General features: G+C 45.3%; 1 protein-coding gene across 1 annotated transcript; it reads left to right on the top strand.

The window, feature by feature from the left end:
- Positions 1-4668: 4668 nt before the first annotated feature.
- Positions 4669-17286, top strand: LOC137319849 (probable G-protein coupled receptor 139). Its single transcript, XM_067981764.1, has 3 exons — positions 4669-4786; positions 13458-13604; positions 16388-17286. Exons 1-3 carry the CDS (start codon positions 4669-4671, stop codon positions 17284-17286), a joined length of 1164 nt encoding a protein of 387 aa, XP_067837865.1.
- Positions 17287-17639: the final 353 nt, after the last annotated feature.

Here is a 17639-nt window from a genome sequence, read left to right as displayed (position 1 = left end):
CTTTATATCTAGAGGACTTGAGTACAAGGGGGCAGAAGTTATGCTGCAGCTAAACAAAACCCTGGTTAGACCGCACCTGGAGTACTGTGAGCAGTTCTGGGCACCTCACCTTCGGAAGAACATATTGGCCTCGGAGGGAGTGCAGCGTAGGTTTACTAGAATGATATCCGGACTTCAAGGGTTAAGTTAGGAGGAGAAATTACACAAATTGGGGTTGTATTCTCTGGAGTTTCGAAGGTTAAGCGGTGATCTGATCGAAGTTTATAAGATATTAAGGGCAACAGTTAGGGTGGATAGAGAGAAACTATTTCCGCTGGTTGGGGATTTTAGGAGTCGGGGGCACAGTCTGAAAATTAGAGGCAGACCTATCAGGAGCGAGATTAGAAAACTTTTCTACACACAAAGGGTTGTCGAAGTTTGGAACTCTCTTCCGCAAACGGCAATTGATAGTTGCTCAATTGCTAAATTCAAATCTGAGATTGATAGCTTTTTGGCAACCAAAGGTATTGAGGGATATGGGCCAAAGGCATGTATATGGAGTTCGATCACAGATCAGCCATGATCTTATCAAATGGCGGAGCAGGCACGAGGGGCTGAATGTCCTAATCCTGTTCCTCTGTTCCTATATTCCTATAATATGGAGACCAGAGCTGTGCACAGATCTGAAACGTGCACTCTGTTTCTTTCTCCACAGAAGCTGCCTGATCTGCTCAGGGTTTGCAGCATTTTCTGTTTTTATTACAGTATTCCAAGTCTGGTCTAACCAAGGTCCGATAAAAGCTGAACAAAACGGGTTCGATTTTACACGTAAATTGCAGGTGCGTTGGGGAGGGTGGGGGGGCGGGGTGGTTGCGAAAATTGCAGAAATGCACAGCGGGTTCGGAAGCTGGCTCCAACCCGCCGACTTCTGAGTTCCCGACTCACGTACATCTGTGCGCGCAGGCGTCCCGAATCCGGAAGTCCCGTCGGCAATGAAAGCCCACGGGGTGATAGTTGAAAAGCCAAATGTACCTCATTGAGATACTAAAGGCATTTTACTTCTTACATGGTAGGTCGTTCGAACGATTTTTAACTTACCTCGGCGGCTTTAACAAGGCTTCTGATTGACGCCTGTTAAAACCAGATATGAAATGCCGGATCAGGCAAAAAGAAACGAAATAAATTAAAGAACAAACCATTGCACGAAATTAAAACACAAAATCAACCTACCTTTCCACCCTGTTCCGATATCCGATGTTTTCCTCTCCAATCTCCCCCTCTTCATCGCCCCCCGCCCCGCCCGATGTCCCCAGCCGTCTCCCCCTCTTCACCCTCCGTTGTTTCTATTTCCGATCTCCCCCTCATCACCACGCCCCCGGATGTCCCCCCGAGCTTCCCCTCTCCCCAGATCTTCTCCTCTCCGCCCGATCTTCCTCTTCCCCCCCCCCTCCACCCCGATCTTCCACTCCCCTCCCCCGATCTTCCCTTCCAGCGCCGGATAATATCTCGCTCTCTCTCTTTCTTCACCCCCGGCTCCCCGCCTCGCGTTGCAGCTTCTGTCAACAGCCAGCTTGTCAATCAGGCTGGCTGCCGAGCGTGAAACCCGGAGAGAACTTTAATCACCATCAATTACAATGTGATCGCGTCAGAAATGGTAAGTTTTGTTTATTCGAGTTTGCCACGAACACCTTCACCACCAAACCCCCTCCGCTGCCAACCCACCACCATTTCAAAATTGAGCCCAACTTCTCCGGTTTTCAATTCTATTTCTCTACAGATGAACACAGTGTTTGCATTCATTTATGGCCGAGCCCCTCTGTTCGTTGGCTGCCTTGCACCTCAGTAAGATGGCTGCTTATAGCCGGACGTTTTGTTGCAGGTTCAGAGTGGGAGTGAATCCTCTTTACCCGCGGTACATGTGCATGAGCTGACACTGAAACACACATGGTATCAGTTGGGAGTCAATTGTTCCCTTTTAATCACTGTATAGTGTACATGCACAGGAGACGGCACTGAAGCACACACAGGCTGTACAGTACCAAATGGGGGTGAACCAATCTCCTGTATCCACACTTTGCTATACGTGAAAAGGAGCTTACACTGAGACACAGACGGACCGTACGGTACCAGACAGGAGTGAATCGTTCCCTTTTACCCATTGTGTACTGTACATGTTCAGGAGCTGACACTGAGACACACACGGGCCGCACAGTACCAGACAGGAGTGAATAGTTCCCTTTTACACACTTTGTTCTGTACATGTACAGGAGCTGACACTGAGACAAACAGAGGCCGTACAGTACAGAGAGGGAGATACAAACTGAGACAGACATTTTGTTTAATTGAAAAGGCAGTGATTTTGAATGAGGTGCAGGCCTCATTTTTTGTTTATTCAGTGCCAACATTTTGTGTTAACCCAGCACTGGGACATTTATTACAGAGTACCACTGCTCACTGGAAAGACACAGAGGCCAGGAAATACAAAATGAAACACAGATACAGGTCTTGCCGTTATGTTTAAAAACTGGTGTTTTATTTTAAAATATTGAATAAAGGTTTCTCAAAACTAAATCCCAGATCTTCCAATCTGCAGTCCAGACCCGGCCAATCTACCAATCTGAGTTTTAACCAGTCCACTTGCCTGTTTCTGTTTCAGTCTCTCTCTCTCACACCCTCTGTCTCATTCAGTCCTGCTCTGTTTCTCTTTGTTTTCCTCTCTCTGTTTCTCTCTCCCTCTGATCTTTGCAGGGGAAACAGTTTCTCCCGACTTGCTCTATCAAAACCCCATCATGATTTCGAATACCTCTATTATGTCTCCCCTTAACCTTCTCTGCTCTAAAGAGAACAATCCCAGCTCCTCCAATCTCTCCACATAACTGAAGTCCCTCATCCCTGATATCATCCTAGTGAACCTCAACTGCACCCTTTCCAAACCCTTGACATCCTTCCTAAACTTTGGTGCACAGAAGGGTACACAATTCTCCAGCTGAGACCTAACCAGTGATTTGTAAAGGTTCAGCATAACTTCCTTGTTTTTGTATTCAATGGCCCTATTTACGACGCTGAACATCCAATACACTACTTAACCGCTTTATCAACTTGCCCTGCCACCGTCAAAGATTTATGAACATGCAACTCCATGTCCCTCTGCACTTGCAACCCCCTCAAAATAGTACCATTCAGATTAAACTACCTCTCCATGTTGTTCCTCCCAAAGTGCATCACTTCACACTTAGCCGCATTAAATTACGTCTGCCACGTGTCTGCCCATTTCAACCAATGTCCTCCTGACATCTGCTACTATCCTCCTCACCATTTACTACGTTGATAGGTTTCGTATCATCTGTAAACTTCGAAATTGTACTACCTATACCAGGTCATTTATACAGAGCAAGAGAAGCAATGGTCCTAATAACGACCTCTGGGTGACCTCACTGCAGACTTCTCTCCAGTCAGAAAAACATCCGTTCCCAACTACTCTCTGCCTCCTATCCCGTAGCCAATTTACCGAGGTAACCACCGGCCCTTTCATACCATGTGCTTCTATTTTCCGAATAAGTCTGTTATGTGGTACTTTATAAAATGCCTTTTTTGAACTCCATATATTGAAAATCTACTGCACCACCTTCATCGACCCTCTCTGTTACTTCATCAAAGAACCCAATCACGTTAGTCAGCCATGATTTACCTTTAACACATCAGTGCTAATTGTCCCTTATTAAACCATGCTTCTCCAAGTGAGAGTTGATTTTGTCCTTGTCAATGGTCTCTTGTACTTTTCCCACCACTAACGTTAGACCGATTGGCCAGTATTTAACTTGCTTATCCCTCTCCACTTTTTTGAACAGGGGTGTAACATTTGCAATCCTCCAGTCCTCTCACACCACTCCCATATCCAAGGAGGATTGAAAGATTGTTGTCCGAGCTTCTGTTGACAACATCCTTGCGTGCCTCAGCAACCTAGGAAGCATTCCAAATGGACGGGGTGACTTGTTAACTTTGAGTAATCCCAAACTATTTAGCATCTCCTTCCTATCTATTTTTATCCAACCCAATATCTCTACTCCCCTCCTCTACTGCGACATTGACTTCATCTTCTTCTTTTGTGAAGACAGATGCACCGTAGTCATTCATTACCTCAGTCACACCCTCTGCCTCCACAAGAAGATTGCCTTTTTGTCCCCAATCGGCCCCACTTTTCCTTTAACTATCCTTTTACTTTTTCAACGTGTATAAAATATTCCTGATTTCCTTTTTATGTTACCTACGAATCTTTCCTCAGACGCTCTCTTAGCCCTTCTGATATAGTTTTCAATTCCCCCTGCATTCCCTGTATTCCGCCTGGTTTTCAAATGTATTCTGTTCCTGACATTTGTCGTAAAACTCCTTTTTTCAGTTTTATTTTAACGTCTATTGCCTTTGTCATGCAGGAAGCTCTAGCTTTGGATGCCACTGTTTTCCTTCTTATGGGAATATACTTGCTTTGACAATCTCTAGCAAAAAGCTTTAAAAATTCACAATTGAGGAAAATACACATTTGCAATTTGGAAAGTCTTCTCTTTCGCAATTAGTTTCTGGAATTTCAGTTCGCATGATGAAATATCAATATTACACCATTCCGTGCCTTTCCACACAAATCCGAGAAGGAGCAACTGTTGACAACGCAGCATTGACGCACGGGTATGCAAGATGGCGTCAAGCACAACGCGCATGCGCGATTCGGCCGCATTCGAAATCGAGGAAACATCCACTGACAACGGATACGAAGTGACGATCAGCAAGACAAAATGTTGGAAATACTCATCACGTCAGACAGCATCTGTAGAGAGAGAAACAGAGTTAACGTTTCAGGTTCAAGACCTTGCATTTGAAAAGATAACCCTGTTTCTCTCTCCACCTGTGCTGCCTGTCCTGCTGAGTGTTTCCAGCTGTTTCTGTTTTTGTTTCAGCATTTCTGAATGAAGAGTGTGTTGATTTTGTCAACTATTAGGCAGCGAATAGTTATGATCTGGAATGCATTACCTGAAAGGGTGGTGAAAGAAGATTCAATGGTGGCTTTCAAAAAGGTTTTGGATAAATATTTGCAGGGAAAAATATGCAGGGCCACGGGAAAGAGCAGGCAATGGGACTAATTGGATTGATATGTAACCCGGAAGTCAAACGGAATATTGGCCTTTATTTGTACGGGGTTGGAATATAAAAGCAGGGAAGTCATGCTACAACTGTACAGGGTACTGGTGAGACCACACCTGGAGTACTGCGTACAGATCTGGTGCCCTTATTTAAAGAAGGACATACTTGCAATGGAGGCAGTTCACAGAAGGTTCACTCGGTTGATTCCGGGAATGGAAGGGTTTTCTTATGATGAAAGATTGAACAGGTTGGGTCTATACTCATTGGAGTTTAGAAGAATGAGAGGAGATCTTATTGAAACCTACAAGATTCTGAGGGGACTCGATAGGTCGATGCTGAGAGGATGTTACCGCTCATGGAGGAATCTAAAACGAGGGGACATAGTCTCAGAATAAGGGGTCGCCCATTTAAGATGGAAATGAGGAGGAATTTCTTCTCCCAGACCGTCGTGAATCTTTGGAATTCTTTACCCCAAAAGCTGTGGAGGCGGAGTCATTGAATGTATTCAAGGCTGAGTTCGTCAAATTTTTGATCAGCAAGGGAATCAAAGGGTGCGGGGAAAGGGCGTGAAAGTGGAGTTGAGGTAAAAATCAGATCAGCCATGATCTCAATAAATGGCGAAGCAGGCTCGCTGGGCGGAATGGCCTACTCCTGCACCTATCTCTTATCGCCTTGTGCTCTGACGGTCTTCTGCTTTTACAAGGGCTCCATGGGCCGAATGGCCTTCTGTGCTTCAACGATTCGATGATTTCCAATCACATCTGCGTGGTGACGTCATCTACATCGGGCATGCGCAATTTAGGCCGCGTTGTCAATGGCTCAACGACATTGACAACATCGCTCCCAATGAAAGCGTCCTAAAATATAAATACGATCCAATCACTTTTATTGGTGACATTTGTCTTTAATTATTAACCCCAGTCCCCCTGTTATTTACTATGTTCTATGGTGTGTAAATTTGGTATTTAATCTTTAATCTTTTGAGACTGTGGGGTAATCGGTTCAGTTCAACCGGAGAGAAAAACCTGATTTCGCTGCAGGAATCGAGGCTCGGACTGAGAGTGGCAATTTGATCATTTCATTTTATTAACGTTATTGATCTCAATAGATCAATAGGTAGATTTTCTGTCCCTCCCCTTTAACCGGGTTTCAATCCGAAAGGACATTCAACAGGTTTCAGGTCGAGCTGAGCGAGCGCCATCTCCCCTTGTGACGTCAGAGCCGCAGGTAGAGGGTCATGTGAACCAGCCCACTCCCCCTCCAGCGCTGCTTCTGCAGGATGTCTTCGGGATGTGGGCGGCGCTGGCACCTCCGACATTGATTGCCCATCCCTTGCTGTCCTGAGAGGGTGGCGGTGGGCCTTCTCGAACCGCAGTAGTCCATGTGGCGCAGGTGCTCCCACAATGCCCATTAGGGAGTTACTCTTTGTCACGGTTTGATACAAACCTTTGGCTTGTTAGGCCACTTCAGAGGGCAGTTAAGAGTCAACCACGTTGGAGTTGGACTGGAGTCAAATGTAAACGACACCGGGGAAGAACGTTAGTGAGCCACTTGGGTTTTTACGACACTCCGACAGCTGCATGGTCACTTTTACTGACAATAGCTTTTTATTTATTTTCACTGAATTCAAGTTCTCAAACTGCCACATTTGAGACAGATTGAACAGATGTTCTCTGGATTATTAGTCTATTTCTCTTCAATTCCAGTCCAGTAATATACCCACTACACTAACATACCCATCTGGGGTTGAATGTTCACCAGTGGGGCACTGGATAAATGCACAGACAGGAAGCCACAGGGTGGGGCTCAGTCTGGGCTGCAATGGGACACAAAAATTGGAGTTAGTATTCCTTGGTTTGGGGCTAACATTGCCTAGAGTTCCTGCTTCGTATCCAGTGACCATATGGAAAAGTGCACGAGTCTGGGTTCAGGATGGGGGCAGGGTCTGTATAGCTGAGGTGGGTCCAGCATCCAATAGCGACCATAAACCGCTATCTCGGGCCCGACGAGGAGTATCCTATTGCATTTCCGAATATAAAACACTGCCACATTAAACTAATTATGCAGAACAAGTAGTTCACACATGGGACATGGTCAGGGCCTGTTAACAGACATTACTCACTAACAGTTTGCGGGAACAGACAATAAATGTACCGGGCTTAAGGCCAGAACCGGGCTTAAGACTGTAGAGAGATGTAGCGAAAGGAGATGAGGAAGCGAAGGCCATGCCATTCTTCCCCGTGCAGAGGGAACAATGAAGAATAGATAGATGATACTGCACAGGCGCATTGAAAAGAGATTAACCAGATACAGGGAGGACGCGTTTTCATAATGGCATTATGTTTGGACGACGCCTGGATATTTAATAGTTGAACAGGCACGGCCAGTCCCACTCAGCTGGGCAAATTGGAGAAACGATGGAGGAGCATGGCCTGGTCAACCATGTCAAAGGCTGCAGAGAGTTCGAGAAGGATGAGGACGGATAGTTCACCATGGTCACAGTCGCACAGGCTCGCATTTGTGTCTTTCATTTGTGTCGTTTCACTGCTGTGACGGGCAGAATACCGCTTGGAGAGGTTTACACATTGAGTTGCAGGAAAGACGGGCACGGATTTGGGAGCCGACAATATGTTCAAGGACATTGGAGAGGAAAGGAAGATTGCAGATCGGGTTTGCTTTGCAAGGACAGCAGGATCAAGAGTTGTTTATTTTAAGGAGAGCGAAAATTACGGAAGACATTAAAGGGAGGGATTAAGTACTTGAGGAGAGAGAACCGTTTACAATGTCAGGTAGCATGTTGGCTACGTCGGGAATGTGGTTGGTCAGCAGTTTAGTGTGAATAGAGTTGAGGAGCCAGGAGGTGGGTCATAGACAAGATGTGCTCGGAGAGGGGAAAAGGGGAGAAGGGAGAGAAAACAGAGAAAGATGCAAGTTCTGGGATAGGGCAGGGTGGTCGTGGGGGTAAGTTTGGCTTGCTGGGCTAAGGGAATGGAGGGATGCGGGCTGAACGGCTGGTCGCAATTTTTATGTCAAAGAAGTCCTCCAGCTCTTTGCACTTGTTGTTGGCGGTCAGGGTGGAGGGTCAAGGGATTAAGAAGATGGTTGGTAGTGGAAATGAGAAGCCGGCGGTTATCTTTGCATCCCAGGATGATCCTGGATTAGGAAACAGTTTCCACAGAGGAGAGTGGGACCCGAAAGTGCTTCATGTGGTCCAGCCAGATCTGGCGATCAATGAATAAACCAGCAGTCCGCCATAAAAGTTCAAATCTATGTCTTTTGGAGATAAGAGCCATACCAAGGGGGAAAAACAGGGTTTGCGAGTGTAATGGTTTTATATGGGACAAGGGCATCAAAGGTGGAGGTGAGGGTAAGATTTTGCAAACCGGTAGCTATCGTGAAGATTGGAGGGCCAAAAACTGGGCTTCTGGGAATTTGAAATTGCAGTTGTAAGTGACGGTTTCCAACGGCGGTTGGAGAATGAAGTGGGGATAGAAAGGGCAATGGGGAAGGGGAATGTGAGTGGTGAGGGATTCAAGGGGGTGAGCAGAGATGGCCTTTTCTGTGATTGAGTCGATAGTAGTAGACATGCTACGTGAGGTGGCAATTCGAAGTTGGCCGTGAATATGGGTAGGCGAGTTTATATGGAGTTAAAAATTAAAGGAGGAAAATGAACACAGAGGAGAGAGGGCAAGGTGAGTTGAGATGGAAGTTGAAATCACCGAGGATGAGAAGTGGCTCGGTGCAGAGGCTGAGGGAGGAAAACAGTAAGTCATAGTAAAAGAGGAGGTAGTCGAGATACTGGATGTGCAGAAGAGATAGAGAGTAAGATGAAGCAGAAAAAAAGTGGCCTATGGCAGATGTCAGGTTGATAACACAAGTGAGAACCAGGCTGAATATAGAAAGTTCAGAGAGGAAGTGAAAAAGTAAATACAAGGGGCAAAGAGAGAGTCGGAGAATAGACTGGCAGCAAACATAAAAGAGAATCCAAAAGTCTTCTACAGGCATGCAAACAGTAAACATGTAGTAAGAGAGGGCTGGGACCGATCAGGGAATCTACTCATGGAGGCGGAGGGCATGGCTGTGTTACTAAATGAGTACTTTGCATCTGTCTTTAAAAAGAAGGAAGATGCTGCTCGAGTCTCAGTAAAGGAATATATAGTTTAGATACTGGATGGGCTAAGAATTGAAAAGGAAGAGGTACCATAAAGGCATGCTGTACTTAAAGTAGATAAGTCACCCTGACGGATGGGATGTATCCTCGGTTGCTGAGGGAATTAAGGCTGGAAATTGCACAGGGGCTACAAAAAATCTTCCAATCATCCTTAAGTACCGAAATGGTGCCGGAGGACTGAAGAGTTGCAAATTTGACATCCTTGTTCAAAAAATGGTGTAAGGATAAACCCAACAACTAAAGGCCAGCCAATTTAACCTCGGAACGTGTGAAAATTTTAGAAGCGATAATCCGGGATAGAATTAACAGTCACTTGGACAAGCGTTGATTAATTAGGGAAAGCCAGCACGTAATTTCTAAATGCAAATCGTGCATTTGAGTTGATTGAGTTTTTTGAAAAGTTAACAGAGAGGGTTGATGAGGGCAATGCGGTTGATGTGGTGTATATGGACTTCCAAAAGGTGTTTGGTAAAGTGCCGCGTAATAGGCTTGTCAGCAAATTTGACGCCCATGGAAGAAAAGGGGCAGTGGCAGCAAGGATATGAAATTGGCTCAGTGACGGGAAACAGAGAGTAATGGTGAACGGTTGTTTTTCGGACTGGATGAAGGTGTACAGTGTTCCCCGGGGTTCGGTACTAGGACCATTGCTTTTATTGAAATATATTAATGACATCGACTTGGATGCACAGGGCACAATTTCGAAGTTTGCACATGAAACAACATTTAGAAGTGTAGTGAACAGTGAGGAGGATAATGATAGACTTCAAGAGGACATAGACAGGCTGATGGAATGGGCGAACAAGTGGCAGATTAAATTTAACGCAGAGAAGTGTGAAGTGATATATTTTGGGAGGAAGAATGAAGAAAGGCAATATAAACTAAAGGGTACAATTCTACAGTGGGTGCAGGAACAGAGAGACCTGGGAATATATGTGTACAGATCGTTGAAGGTGGCAGAGCAGGTTGAGAAAGCGGTTAAAAAAAGCATACGGGACTGACGGCTTTATAATTAGAATTATAGAATCATAGACAGTTTACAGCACGGAAGGAGGCCATTCGGCCCATCGAGTCCGTGCCGGATCTCTGCAAGAGCAATCCAGCTGGTCCCAATCCCCTGCACTATCACCGTAGCCCTGCAATCATTGTCTTTTCAGGTGTTTATCCAGTTCCATTTTGGAAACTGATCCCTTTGGCAGTCGGGTTAAGAACCAGAGGACATTGATTTAAGGTGAATGGCAAAAGAACCAAAGGTGACCTGAGGGAAAACTTTTTCGCACAGCGAGTGGTAAAGATCTGGAATGCACTGCCAGAGGGTGTGGTGGAGGCAGATTCAACCATGGCTTTCAAAAGTGAAGTGGATAAGTAGTTTGCGCCAGTCTTCAGAGAAGAGAGGGACAATGCAGACATTGTAGTTAAGGAGGAGGAGTGTGAAATATTGGATGGGATAAACATAGTGAGAGAGGAAGTATTAAGGGGATTAGCATCTTTGAAATTAGATAAATCACCAAGGGATTAAATGTATCCCAGGCTGTTAACGGAAGCCAAGAAAATAGCGAAGGCTCTGATCATCATTTTCCAATCCTGACTGGAGACAGGCGTGGTGCCGGAGGGCTGGAGGACTGCTGAAGTTGTACCATTGTTTAAAAAGGGAGCAAGGGATAGACCGAGTAATTACAGGCCAGTCAGTCTAACCTCGGTGGTGGCTAAATTATTGGAATCAATTCTGAGGGATAAGATAAACCTTCAATTGGAAAGGCACGGAGTAATCAAGGACAGTCAGGGTGGATTTGTTAAGAGAAGGCAGTGTCTGACGAACTTGATTGCATTTTTGAGGAGGTAACGAGGGTCGATGAGGGTCGTGCATTTGATGTCGTCAACATGGATTTTAGCAAGACATTTGACAAGGTTCCACGAGGCAAACTGGTCAAAAAGTGCAAGCCCATGCGATCCAAGGGAGATTGGAAAGTTGGATCCAAAATTGGCTCAGTGGCAGAAAGCAAAGGGTAATGGTCTCCGGGTGTTTTTGTGACTGGAAGGCTGTTTCTCGTGGGGTTTTCCAGGGCTCAGTACTCGGCCCCTTGCTTTTTGGGAGAGATATGTTAATGATTTGGATTAAAATGTAGCGGGCATGATTCAGAAGTTTGCAGGTGATACAAAAATTAGCATATCGTAGATAGTGAGGAGGAAAGCTTCAGATTGCAGGAAAATATCAAAGGACTGGTCAGGTGGGCAGAAAAGTGGCAAATGGAATTCAATCCAGAGAAGTGTGAGGTAATGCATTTGGGGAGCGCAAACAAAGCAAGAGGGTACACAATAAATGGAAGGATACTGAAAGGTGTAGAGGAAGTGAGGCACCTTGGAGTGTATGTCCACAGATCCCTGAACATAGCAGTAGAGGTAGATACGGTGGTTAAGAAGGCATATGGAATAATTAACTTCAGTAGCCGAAGCACAGAATATAAGAGCAGGGAGGTAATGCTGGAACTGTATAAAACACTGGCTATGCCACAGCTTGAGTACTGTGTACAGTTCTAGTCAGCACATTTCAGGAACGATGTAATTGCACTAGAATGGGTGCAGAGGAGATTTACTAGGATGTTGCCAGTACTGGAGAATTTTAGCTGTGATGTAAGATTGGATCGGCTGGGTTTGTTCTCTTTGGAACAGAGGAGGCTGAGGGGTGATTTAATTGAGGTGTACAAAATTATGACGGGACGAGATAGAGTGGATAGGAAGGATTTATTTTCCTTAGCAAAGAGGCCAATAACTAGAGGGCATAGATTTAAAGTCATTTTTAGAAGGATTAGAGGGGAGCTGAGGAATACTTTTTTCACCGAGAGACAAATGGGGGTCTGGAACTCACCGCCTGATTCGGTGGAAGAGGCAGAAACCCTCAATGCATTTAAAAAGTACCCGGCTGTGCACCTGATGAGCCGTGACCAACAAGGCGACGGACAAAGTGTTGGAAAGTGGGATTAGGCTGGTTGGCTCATTTTTGGCCGGGGCGGACATGATGGCCTGAATGGCTTCCTTCTGTGCGGTAAATTTTCTATAATTCTACGGTTCTATACTTGAAAGGAAAACAATTGTAGCGCTTACGGGTATAGGGCGGGGTAGTGGGACTAGCTGGATTGTTCTTGCATCGAGCTGGCACAGTCACGATGTGCCAAATGGCCTCCTTCCGTGCTGTAACCTTTCTATGATTTTATGACTCTTTGATTCGAGCACTACATTTGTCTCCATTTATTGTCATCGACCAGCTACGCGACCATCGACAATTCTCCCCTCGCATCTTGATCTGCCTGTAATCGATTTTTCTCATCTATAGTTCTCACACCCGCACATATCTTTGCAACATCCAGGGAACTGTGGCCAGATTTCATCCAGATCTTATACAAAGATGGTGAGGAGCAAGGGCCGCAACACTGATTCCTGCGGGGATCCACGAGCGATCGATACCCACGCAGGACCATTGCCATTAATAAATACCTTCTGTCCACTACAATGCACCCAATTCCTTATCCAATCCCAGATCTGACCGCTAATCTCACAGGACTCAATTCATTCGGTGTTACCATGTTGAAGGCAGTTTGACAATCACTGTGTACAATATCTGCTGGGCTCCCCTCATCCACCAACCTAATCACTTGATCAAGAATCTCACCAGATTGGTGAGGCAAGACGTTCTTTAGGGTCACACTGCACTGCCATCCTTCTGTGCCCAACTACATCAGTTAAACATGTGAATAATGTTAGTCCGAGCCCCACTCGTACACAACTCTCACAACAAACAAACTCCGCTCACGGACTTTACACAATGAATTATAAACATCTCCTGTCCAACCGCACATCACCGCTGAACTGCCTTTAAGTACAAACTCCGACTGAGACTAAATCCCACAATTCAGTCCTTTCACCCCCAATGCCCGTTCACATCACGAGATCATTAGTTAGTAATATAATATTTTGCGGTTTGTGGCGTTTTACTCATCCCTCTACAATATATGGTTAATTAAATATTAATGGTATAAAAAGTGTTGTCGTGTAAGGGTATAACTGAACTTTTTTCTTCAGTGACTGTGATTAATTTCAGCCTCCATGGGCCATTATTGTGTCACTGGAGGGTTTCCTGCTGCAATAATTAAGGGTCTGCTTTCAATGTGTTACCTCATAGTGGCAGTGGGAGCATCACCTCCGGCACTAACAGGAATCAACGGCTCGGCAGAGGGTGAAAGGATGAATTTGACTTTGCGAATATTTTGCGCTCTTTTGGATATACAAACGATTTACTATCCGATCCTCGCTGTGTTTGCTGTTCCGGGTAAGTTACGATCTCCAGCTATTAAATCTGCAATAAGTGTTTAATTCGACGACATTTCTTTTCATTTACTGTTCTGACAAGGGCTGCTGCTGTTCCTGGAAAGTCTATTTATTTTATGAATTCTGAAAGCCATGTTCAACCATATTACTGTTCTTGTCGTTGATGAAACTGTATCGAGTCATTAACTGCACTCCTTTTGTGTGTCTGATATTGCACTATGGTCGCTTCATGTTATTGGTGCAGAGCCACCAATTCACTGGTATGTGTTCCATCAATTGTTAATCCTTACTTTTCACTGTTTTAACACAATACGTATTGGATTATTAATTTGTTGTCAGTTTTTTAGTAACATGTGAACTATTATCAGACGAGAAATATGTGTTCATGGGTTTATAAGAATTTTTAAGTTGTGTTGGGTGTGGTTAATTATAGAGAGTTGCAGAAACTGCCCTGACCCGTAGATTACAAAAAGACGTTTTCACGTTTGATAATATCTGTGAGTGAATTAGCTCCAGTCGGCGCCTCACAATCCATGATCTCCAGCTGTGCAGTAGTGTCAATGTTTCTGGGCGGTTATGAGATGATTCTAATCATCACTTTGAAATTAGATTTCAATCCCGAGCGGGTCGGGCTCAGTTTTGGGGATCTCATCGCCAGGCCCACAATCAGTGTTTGTCATCTTCTGTTTTACTTCACTTCAATGATTCCAATTGATTGTAACAAGGGAACCATGATTCCCAAATCCTCTAAGAGTTTATGGTCTCATATCTCCTGTGTCAATTGGAACCCTTTCCATTCTCACTAAAAGATGAAAAGCACCAGGTTAACACTGCTCACCTTTGTGTTGTTACTTTGCTCAAACTGCAGCGTCAGTTATATGTTCAGCCATTTAACGTGAAGTCCATTCTCACAAATATTAATTGGAATGTGAGTGGAGAGCCGGTCTCTGAATCAGTCACATGATCCACATTACATACTTTGGATGTGAGAGCTCCGATTTCAACAGATAATCCAGTTACTGACTATTTTTACAATCAACCGTTGAATGAACTCCTGATTGAATCTGGAATTTGCTCAATAGTTTCCAACACGATTTGTTTGAATTCAATAACTGTCTTCCCTTGCAGGCATTGTTTTTTTGCTCGGTTTTGATTCCACGGGCTGCCGCTGGCACACAACGGAATATCACAGTCCAGTCTGATCCAGGTCCACACCCGCCGCTCGCTGGTTCATTCCGTCACTGCTCTCCCATATTCCACATGGTGGTCCAGTCTCGCTATCCCCTTTCTCGGTGCATCACATTGGTTCATGTCCATTTTCAAAATGCAGTGATCATGAGCGGGAACCTGGGCTGATTCCCCGTCTTTAACCCATGGTTCTTGGCCAGTAATCAGGAGCAGGAAACTGGGCTTATTGCCCACTCCCTAACCCATAGTTCCTGGGAAGTGTTCAGGAGCAGGAAACTGGACTGATTCTCCACCCCATAAACCACGGATCTTGGATAGAAATCAAGAGCACGAATCTGGGCTGATTCCACACTCCCCAACCCATGGTTCTAGGATTGTGATCAGGAGTAGGAACCTGAATTTTTTCTCCACTCCTGAACCCATGGTTCATGGATAGTGATCAGAAGCAGGAACTTGGACTGATTCTTCACTCCTTATCCACGGATCCTGGAAAGTGATCAGGAGCAGCAATATGGGCAAATTTTCCACTCGCTAACACACAGTCCCTGGATAGTGATAAGGAATCCGAGCTGATACCCCACTCACTCACCCACGGTTCCTGGATATTGACAGGCAACCTGGGCTGATACACAACTCCCTAACCCAGGGTTCCTGTTTATTGATAAGGAACCTGGGCTGATACACAACTCCCTAACGCAGGGTTCCTGTTTATTGATAAGGAACCTGGGCTGATACACAACTCCCTAACCCAGGGTTCCTGTTTATTCATAAGGAACCTGGGCTGAAACACAACTCCATAACCCAGGGTTCCTGTTTATTGATAAGGAACCTGGGCTGATACACAACTCCCTAACCCAGGGTTCCTGTTTATTGATAAGGAACCTGGGCTGATACACAATTCCCTAACCCATGGTTCCTGTTTATTGATAAGGAACCTGGGCTGATACACAACTCCCTAACCCGCGGTACATGGACAGTGATCAGGAGCAGGAAACTGGGCAGGTTTTCCTGCTTTAACACATGACCCCGGATGGTGATCAGGAGCAGGTGTTTGGCAATTGAACCAATGCCCATGTTTCCTCAGAATAATCTGAGATTGAAATCTTCAAACTTCGGGGATTTTAATTTGTTCAGACAGTATCGAGCGGTGGTTCGGTTAAAACGGAGAAATTCCATGTCATCAATAGTCATTTTCTGATTCATGGTCAAAATCTTATTGCTCCAATTTTGTTCAGTTCTGTCCATTTATTTATTTTTCAATTCGGTACAGATCACTCTAAATCCTGGGGCTGAAATTGGTCCTTCCACCGAGCCCGCCGCCCGCTTTACACCCCCCCCCCCCATTTTCTTCAAGATTGAAGTCAAAGGAAAACAAACCGAAATCATTCGCTGTGTAAAACCGGCTACCGATTCCCTATGATCCCGTTTTGTGCTAATTGCGAAGACCAATTTCACCTGCTGTCTCCAGCAGAAAGACCCGAATAATCACATCCCAACACTGGACGGACGAACAAATTTCACCTCTCACTCTATCAAACTATTGTTTTTACTCCCAGACTGATATATAACTTTCCTGTTTATTTCCCTTCCTGACAGTTAACTTACTGACCATTGTGATCCTGTCTCGGGGAAAGTGCGGACTCTCCAAATGTGTCACTCGCTCCCTGGTGGCGATGGCAGCGGCGGATCTACTGGTCGTGATCATCGATCTGATACTGAAGAAAATTCCGACACTTTATGATGTTTGGATAGTTGTAGTGTATTATGTCAAAGTGTGTAATTTCCACGCCGTCCTGCTTTATGCAGCCACAGACTGTTCTGTCTGGTTCACCGTCGCTTTCACCTTTGATCGATATGTGGCTGTTAGTTGCCAGAAGCTGAAAACTAAATATTGCACCGACAGAACGGCGGCTGTGGTTCTCGGAACAGTGACCGTGCTGAGCTGTTTGAAGAACACTTTCTGGTACTTTATGTTTACAGGGCGATATAATCCTTTTAATTTGCCGTTTTTATGCGATACATCAGAAGCTTATGGTTCGTCACGTGTCTTTGCAGCAATCGAATTCCTTCATCATATTCTTACCCCTTTTGTCCCATGTGTTCTGATTCTGCTGCTCAATGCTTTCACTGTCAGACACATTTCAGTGGCCAGCAGAGTCCGCAGGAGACTCCGGGGTCAGACCATAGGAGAGAATGCCAGTGACCCAGAGATGGAGAGCCGAAGGAAATCTAAAATTTTACTGTACCTTATCTCGGCGAATTTCATACTATTTTGGGCGGTGTTTCTGGTGTATTATGTATGGAGAGGAGTGTGGTATTTGGGGCTTGGTTCTCTACCTCCATATAATTTTGTACAAGAACTGGGGTTCATGCTTCAGCTCCTGAGTTGCTGCACAAATACTTGTATTTATGCTGTGACACAGAACAAATTCAGAGAACAGTTCAAGAATGTGATGAAATATCTGTTCACTCTCATTGTAAAATTCAGTAACTGATGAGAAGAGGTAAACATTTCCCCACTTCAGCGCTCAATCCGACCTAATATTCGGTCCGGCCCGCTATCCCCCCACGTCTGTGATACAGACAGATTGGGGCCGTTCTACTGTTCCCCGGGGTCTGTGATTCAGACACAGTGGGACCGATCTACTCTTCCCCGGGATCTGTGATTCAGACACAGGGGGACCGATGTACTCTTCCCCGGGGTCTGTGATTCAGACACAGGGGGACCGATCTACTCTTCCCCGGGTTTTGTGATAGAGACACAGTTGGGCCGGTCAACTGCCCCGAACCCGGTCCAAAATGCGGGGGTGGGTCCCATTTGAGCGGAGGGTTGGGCTCCCGCACCATC

This window comes from Heptranchias perlo, unplaced genomic scaffold (genome assembly GCF_035084215.1).
Source record: "Heptranchias perlo isolate sHepPer1 unplaced genomic scaffold, sHepPer1.hap1 HAP1_SCAFFOLD_90, whole genome shotgun sequence".
Lineage (NCBI taxonomy): Eukaryota > Metazoa > Chordata > Chondrichthyes > Hexanchiformes > Hexanchidae > Heptranchias > Heptranchias perlo.
This window is presented reverse-complemented; position numbering and strand designations above follow the sequence as displayed.

Bases quoted from the DNA above. Each gene is read 5' to 3' on its own strand.
- LOC137319849 (XM_067981764.1), top strand. From the start codon at position 4,669: ATGGCGTCAAGCACAACGCGCATGCGCGATTCGGCCGCATTCGAAATC. The intron at 4,787-13,457 runs GTCAGACAGCAT...GTTACCTCATAG, and splicing joins ATGTTGGAAATACTCATCAC to TGGCAGTGGGAGCATCACCT. The intron at 13,605-16,387 runs GTAAGTTACGAT...CCTTCCTGACAG, and splicing joins CGCTGTGTTTGCTGTTCCGG to TTAACTTACTGACCATTGTG.